Below are 7,583 nucleotides of genomic sequence, written 5' to 3'. Positions count from 1 at the left end.
TTTGTAGGCTCGGTTGGAGGTTATCGCGAGGTCAGTGCAGCGATGGGAATGTCACGAATCTACGTGATGGAGATTACTACGGAAGTGGTACGGGTTTTAAGAGACGTCACCCCATTTGTAGTGGCATTTCCGCGTGATCAGAACGGTTGGAATGCAGTAGAAGCGGGTTTTGCCGCAAGGCACGGTTATCCCGGAGTGGTTGGGGCAATTGACAGGTCCCTAGTTGGAAACAAGTGCCCTAATGACTTTGATGGAATTTACTGCCGAAAATGCTATCCTGCATTAAATGTGCAGACAATTGTAGCGCCCAACAACTTGTTCATGAGTGCCGAAGTTCGTCCTGGATCGTGGTTCGACCGCAAGTGCTGGCAGTACAACTAAATTGGTCGTACACTCTACAGTACAATTCCTCCTGGTACTCATTTTATTGGAGACGCCGGCTATGCACTGCTGCCTGGGCTAATAGTTCCCTACTGTGATCGGGAAGAAGGTGGATCGCTGACCCCTCGGCAGAAACAATTCAATTATTTGCATTCCAGCACGCGTATATCTGAAGAGAGTATCTTCGGGATTTGGAAGGGGCGCTTTCGAATGGTACAAGGCATGATGAGTCAGGAAACACCTCGTGGTGCCGCAGAGTTCTTAGTAGCGATAATGGTTCAGCACAATTTGATGATCCTCTACCGGGACACTGCCTGCATAACTCTGTTCGTTGAGGGCGACAACAATGACGACGCTTTTAATGTAGAAGATTTCACATGTGATCAAAGAAGGGTTGGAATCTTCAAGCGGAACGCAACTGCAAGTCATAGTTGCAGTTAACGATTGGAACAAATGCAAAATAGCCTGAGCCCTAGTTGTTGGTGCTTTGCCGGAATGCAAACGAACCATGTCACGTCTACTTTTATCCTGTTTTCCGGACAATTTAACTTTATATATATTGTTATACTGGGAATAATAACTCCCAATACCGAGTATACTTCCTACGGTGTGTACGTGCTTTTTTATTCCATGTAAGGGCAAAACGTTGACGGTGGGGACACTTGAGGCTCTAGTGACTGTCCTTCATCTATACTGTGACAAGCTGAACTGTTGAAGACGTCTGAAACATACGTATATACTCTGAGAAACGAATTGTAGCAATTAGAAAGATTTAACAATATTGAAGAAACGTATACACACAAGCATTTAAAACGCCAACTTTGGTCAGCAACCCACCAAGAAAATGCGATAAGGAAAACTTGTTTGCCTGCTGTCGTGGACCATTACGATGCCTTGAGGTGTCTTGAAGCGTCATTGATTTTGAAGTTACACCTATCGTGACGCCGAACAGTTTGCCAACCTCATGTGTGTATTTGCCCGTGGTAAATACATTAACATATTGCATTGCTATTTTTGCTACTTACCTAGCAATTCATTATCACGTCTACTTGCTCATTCTCTTCCAATATCTGCTGACTCGTTTAGTCGGACAAAACAACAGTAAATCCGTAGATTAGCCCGTTTCCATGTATAGTTCGAGGGCTGAAGTCCTCTAGACCAAATGCAAAAAAAAAGGATTCCAAAGTTGACTTTGGCCTTAGGACCTTTCTGCATATGCAGATGCGCTTCCTTCTCTTCAACTCTTGCAAATGAAGCTATAAAACTAACCATCATAATTTAAGCATTGCTTTTTTTAAGCATTGGAGCACTTTGTCGAGGCTGACTTATTTTTTTTTGCTTATAATTAATTCGCTTGTTTTTTAGCAGCTTTGCCTTAACGGCCTCCCTTTCCAGAACTTTTTAGTTATTGATTTTAAACTACCTCCCTGTGCCAGTAAAATTGACGATAACTCGACGCTAGTATACTTTCTCTACGAAGCACGAACTTCGGTCAGTCGGAGTTGAGCGTATGTTACTTATATGAGGGCACTACACGTATGTACCTTACGCCCATGACGATAACAAAGCTGTAGTTGCATAAATTCAGTGCTGTTCCGTGCGAATCGCGGCTTTGTATGATGAGCTGTTTCAATCCGGTTGAATTCGTTTGATACTCTTGTAAACAGACGGGGGAGGAGACGGTTTCAGTCCGTTTGTGGCACTTGATGGCCGTCCGTTTACAGGATCTTGAGGGAGAGATTCCCATCTATTTAGCAGGGACAGTATACACTGCACTGCCCCTTTGGCAGCACGTATCACGTTATGTGTGTCACCAATGTTCATGTTGCTCGGTATATAAATCCTGACGTGATTCACTCGTCATCAATTCTCAGTTTAAAAATATTTAGGAAAGAGAACGGCATTGAAACCTGCAGAAACTGCTATTTTTACAAGCAATAGGGAGGCTATGTTTGCGGCGTGTTTTTCGTGTCATCATTGCTTGCGGTTCTCATCTTACAAATCTTTAGGTGAGAATCGTCCTCAAATCTGCAGAACAGCACCAACCACTGTATTACAGTGACTGTAAACGTAGAGGACAGCACGAACTCTTTTTGAACAATGTGCAATACCAGTGCCTGCATTACTCTCACTCATCGTTACTGCGGATGGCCCTCGGTCGTAACTTTACTGCCTCATTCAAGAATTTTCGTTCGTTTCACCAACCGATTTCAACAAAAATGCGCGTGCTACATTTCGTGCTGGCCATTGTGGCCGTCTCGGTGTCTATCTACAATGGTGTCTCGATCGCTGCTCGGACCGCGCTGAAGTCGGATTCAAAGGACTATATCGCGCTCAGAGGTAATATTGCAAATGCTGAGACGGATTCGGAAGAAAGAAAAGGAGGCGTAGGTGGTGGACGTGGTGGGCGCGGAGGGCGCGGAGGACGTGGGGGTGGACAAGGGAGAGTGTATCGGCCAGTAGCAGGAGGGCATGGAGGACTTGAAGAAGAAAAAGTTGTCGATTTGCCACCTGGAGTTCACGTTGGTCCGGTATTCGGTGGTCCCCATGGTGGTCACTACACAGACCTAGCCTTGGTTAAGTCTGGACAAAAAGTGTTGTCCATCAACCTACGCGCTGGGGAGCGCGTCGATGCCATTTACCTCACCATCTTGAATCCATCGGGGGAAGAGACTATCTTGTTCCATGGCGGTCATGGTGGTACCCTGAAAACCCCTTTGGTGTTAGGTAAGGGTGAATACATCACTGGCATGGAGGCGCACGAGGGAAAGCACAACAAGCGTACGCGCATCCAGTACGTCAAGTTTATCACCAATTTGGGGAATTCTATCGAAGGCGGCACACGGACGAAAAAGATTGGAACGGATACTGCGCCGAATGGCTGTCAGTTGGGTGGTTTTGTTGGCAGAAGCGGTAACGAGCTTGATCAGGTCAGTGCCATCTGGACAAGCATTCAGCCTGCGGCGTAGACTTGAGCGCCCTACACTTCAGATGGCTACAGACACTGGTGACTTGTCCATGGAGCGCTTCGAGGTAAAAGTTGCTACTGTATCGCATCAGGTAAACCGGTCTGGTAGATTGTGTGGTAACAATGATAAATACTTCAACGTATAATGGTGAAGGTGCCAATATAGTCCATATACTGCATTGTCTGATAGGAGCTCCATGTTTACGATATTTTATTCGATACAAATGGGTGGTCACAACTTGTTAAAAATCGGCTTATGTGTCCCGTAATCAGCGAAGCAACGTTGACCCGCGCTGCAAGCTCTGCTACATGATCGGGGGTACTTACTAGTGCAACACCACGGTATTGCTGACCTGCAACACTAAGGTCTAACAACCTGACTAAGTTTATTTATTCAGGTTTCAAAATGATAGGCCGTTCTGATAAATTCTGGTCCAAGTATGTAGTATCACGGGGAGTTACAGGATGGATGTCATGGACTGAAAACTATATCACTGTTAGACTAGATGATGCGGTCTTGTATCTTAGTGGTTCGGCGGGATGGGATTTGGGGTTGGACCATGACATCCCTGCATCTCGTTATGTATAACAAATCCCGTGCCACACCGACACCCCTCGCTCGGGACATGAGTCTTGTAATGATGGGATGTCGCCCATACAGACCTAGCCGCGTCCCGCAAACTCGAGGTTCAATCCCTCATCCCGCGAGATACTAGAGGGGAATTAGGCTGTTAGTGATGAGTAAAAGCACTATTTGATCTAGAATATCGTCTACGACTACGCTGAAACATTTTTATAGCGTCACAGTACTCACCGAAATTATTTTCTCCATTTCTCGCCGATAATTCCAACCAAGTCATATTTGAAAGATGGAGAATCTTGGTCTGGAACCTTTGGAACTCAACTAATCGGATCGGACACTTTTGCATGTCATCCTAACTACTTTCGAAAATACATCCTGAACCCCAAACGCAACCACGGCTACCAAAAAAGCCGAACTGAGCCAGCATTTTTGGCTAGCTCCAGTGTCCGATTCAAAACACTAAAGTAACCGAGTCAAAATACCCACCCGCACAAGAGCCCGATGCGTCTGCCATACGTGTTGCTGCTAGTACTCTGTATCGTCATCACCACATGTGTCTGTCTGCTGCATTCGGAGATTATGACCACGGAGCCGCTGCCTTGCAAAACAAACTGAGCTTCGAGGCTCACATCGCTCTCTTGCTTCCGTTAAATACAGCGATGCGGCTGGCAGACGCCTTTTAGCACTGGTGAATTGGCGACTGAGGACGTCGATGTCCATGCTGAAGAGAGGGCCATACCAGGCTTATCGACGCTACGCGAGATGGAAGAGGAAAATCCAAGGTGAGCGACCAACAGTTGTGGAGGAAGTACAGGAAATTGATTAAAGACGGATTTTCGGGCGAAGACATCGCCGGGGCGAGGGTACGCAAAGGGGAAAAGCTGGATAAAATTTACGACAACTGGATTCGACTCGGAAAGTCCAGTAGACAAGCAGCGAACAACTTGTTGAAGCAGAACAAAACACCGAAAGAGCTCTTTGCGGTCTTGAATAATCGAGACATGGACCTGGAAGAAATCTACAAGATTTGGCGTGCTGTCGAACTGGATGAGCCGCAACTCTACAGAATTTGGGCGAGGTTGGCAGGGAACAATTGATGACGATGTCTACACAGTTTGGTCCAACGCTGGAAAGAGTACGGAGGACACTTAGCAAGGTGTTGCGGTCCGACGATGTGAGCTATTTCGTCGATATAAACCGCGAAGTTAGGAACCAAGGCATGACGTTTCTGCGAGATACTGCCTAGTAGAATACTACTAGTTGAGCGGAATAACAGGGGAAACTACTCGGTGGTAGATATGCTATTGTTTCACGCCTGTCACATCACAGAGCAACTGTATCCATGCCTTCGCTACCATTTCGGCACACAAACGAGCTCACCCACTCTTGATACATTGACGGTGCGGGCGGGTCCTCAGTTTAAGGTGGTGAGTTGCAACCTTCGCGTCGTCCAGCATCATAACCCACTCCCGATTCCTCTCTACTGCACACGCAGGCGTACGAAATTTGCAGAGGTGCTGGGCTCCTCGATTTTAGTCGGACAGCTTCATCAGTTGTGGGCCGTATTCTCGCCTATTCAACCACTACAGTTAACATGTAATATAAGGTACCAGAGATGCCAGAACAGGAGTATTGACAACTGGTAAGCAGATATCATATAACGGCAAAACTGATGACAAAACGTATTCACGATCCGTTGATTCAGCATGTCATCTGGCTTGTCGTTATCGAGCTCGATGCTACCGTTTGCAATCATGTGTGTCATTACTTCAAGTATATGTGAAGGCAGGAATCAGTGCGACACAACGGACCCACGAGTCTCATAGAAACTTCACCCGTGAAGCCCGATGTATCGATCCAGAAGGGTGAGATATCGAGGCGACCAAGGAGCGAGTCATGGTAGAAAAAGGAGAGTCATCAGTCTCAGTCCAAAGTAGGCTATTTTAGGGATAATGACCGCTAGACAGATTTTTCCATCAACATTTTATACAATCGAGGTTTGAATATTGGGTAGTTTTTTTTTTCATGTCTGTAGCGTCTACATGTACAAGATTGATGGCACATAACGACAACAGTGATGTATGATAATCAAAAAGAATAATAACCGCTATTTTTAATTTAAAACTAACAAAATCGTGCCTTGCACGAAGAAGCTCTGAAATTTGAAGAGCAACGATATTTTAATAAGAAGAAATCGTTCTTTTGATACTTGTGGTGATGCTTTGGTCTGGGAGGACGGCTACGAGCAGGGCACTGAACAGACCAGGTGAGGAAACGACATACAGGACATTTTTCGGGCGGAAAAACCGGCATCATCAATCCGAAAAACCTGAGAGGGGGTATTTAGCAGGATTGTGTTCATTGCATGCATTGAAGCTGGCTAACGACGTTGATAGCCATTTCCTTACAGCTGTTATCGACATGTAGTAAAAATCTGCAAAGTGTTTTCATTGATATCGTTATTTTACTTCTACGGTGATCGTTGTTCATCGCAAATAACTCCACAAAACAGTTCTGGTGATGTCCTTAGTGCTTCCAACAAAGTGGTGGGCCGTCGGCAGCCCACCACTGTCTCCACTAGATTGGAATCAATATCATTCTAAGGGATACTTTGGGCAAAGGCAAACTGAAATTCAGGAAAAAGAATTTAAATATAAGTACCGCACATCGTTTCTTCAGGCAACATTGCGAAGACCACCAGGCACAAGATGTGCAAACATATTTATTTTCAAAATCTGTGGGCTATGGACTCAGGCGACATTTGCGAATTAAAGGCTGGGGTTCCTACCACAGCTGTAATAACATGGGTTAGGCAGTTCAGCCAGCTAAAGCTGTTCTCCCATAAAATTTGGTAAGCGGGAACGCTTTAATTGTAACTGCCATACATTTTTTATATACTATTGTAATAAAATCTGCGAGCCGAGTAGTAGCCCTAAGCCAATTGTAAGAAAACTGAAAGTTTCGTATTTTCTGTCCTGAATCTTCTGCGCCTGCAGCCGCAGCATCTGAAGCGTATACATGTACACACCCATGAAACTGTTTGAAACCCACATTGGAACCTAGCAGTTGTAAGTTTTCATTAATCCGTTAGACAACTATTGCTTTGAAGCCATGAAGTACAAAAAATCGAGTTCAATGCCCAGTACATCAAATACGGAAAGAGGTAGGGCCCTTCGTCAGCTATCTTTACGATAAATGCTGCGGAGCTGCCTATCAACCAATCAGATGTTAATCAATTAAGTAACTGAGGGCTCCAATTAAGCTACTATAAATGATTGTCAATCACAAACAGCGTACGAAATATACTACAACAGGGAGAGCGCTGCATGAATTAAATATGTGTCGGCTGCGTAGCAGCTTATCTTACGGTAAATGCTGCTATCCCAGAATAAATAAGCTCAACGATATAGCAAGACGTATTCCCTATTTAAAGGTTAAAGCAACGTCCTTTGTCAGCGCATCTCCTACGCCTGCTCCGCAGCCACAGCATCTACCCGTGTACTTGCTGTAGCAGCGGATGAAAGCGCTCAAAGTATCCACGCATCCTGTGTCACAGATTAGCGCGGAGGAAGCGATGTAGCGTGGACGGCGAGTACGGGCGCCGAATACAGTAGTAGGTGGAAGAGGTGTTGTTGCTCGAAGGCAAATTGA

General features: G+C 45.4%; 3 protein-coding genes across 3 annotated transcripts; all 3 read left to right on the top strand.

Annotated features, from left to right (window-relative positions):
* Window positions 1-42: 42 nt before the first annotated feature.
* PPTG_21166 (hypothetical protein) lies at window positions 43-381 on the top strand (the record flags this gene model as incomplete). Its single annotated transcript, XM_008895619.1, has 2 exons — window positions 43-87; window positions 295-381. The coding sequence occupies 2 exons, from the start codon at window positions 43-45 to the stop codon at window positions 379-381; spliced, it is 132 nt and encodes a 43-aa protein (XP_008893867.1).
* A 2,219-nt stretch (window positions 382-2,600) lies between these two features.
* Window positions 2,601-3,350, top strand: PPTG_02000 (hypothetical protein; the record flags this gene model as incomplete). Its single annotated transcript, XM_008895394.1, has 1 exon — window positions 2,601-3,350. The coding sequence occupies one exon, from the start codon at window positions 2,601-2,603 to the stop codon at window positions 3,348-3,350; it is 750 nt and encodes a 249-aa protein (XP_008893642.1).
* A 22-nt stretch (window positions 3,351-3,372) lies between these two features.
* On the top strand, window positions 3,373-3,938 carry PPTG_21165 (hypothetical protein; the record flags this gene model as incomplete). The annotated part of the gene is made up of 3 exons (XM_008895618.1): window positions 3,373-3,414; window positions 3,623-3,668; window positions 3,814-3,938. The coding sequence occupies 3 exons, from the start codon at window positions 3,373-3,375 to the stop codon at window positions 3,936-3,938; spliced, it is 213 nt and encodes a 70-aa protein (XP_008893866.1).
* Between the last annotated feature and the right edge of the window lie 3,645 nt (window positions 3,939-7,583).

This window comes from Phytophthora parasitica (assembly GCF_000247585.1).
Source record: "Phytophthora parasitica INRA-310 unplaced genomic scaffold supercont2.3, whole genome shotgun sequence".
NCBI lineage: Eukaryota > Oomycota > Peronosporomycetes > Peronosporales > Peronosporaceae > Phytophthora > Phytophthora nicotianae.
Note: the sequence above shows the minus strand (reverse complement) of the source record. Positions and strands in the feature narration are given on the sequence as shown.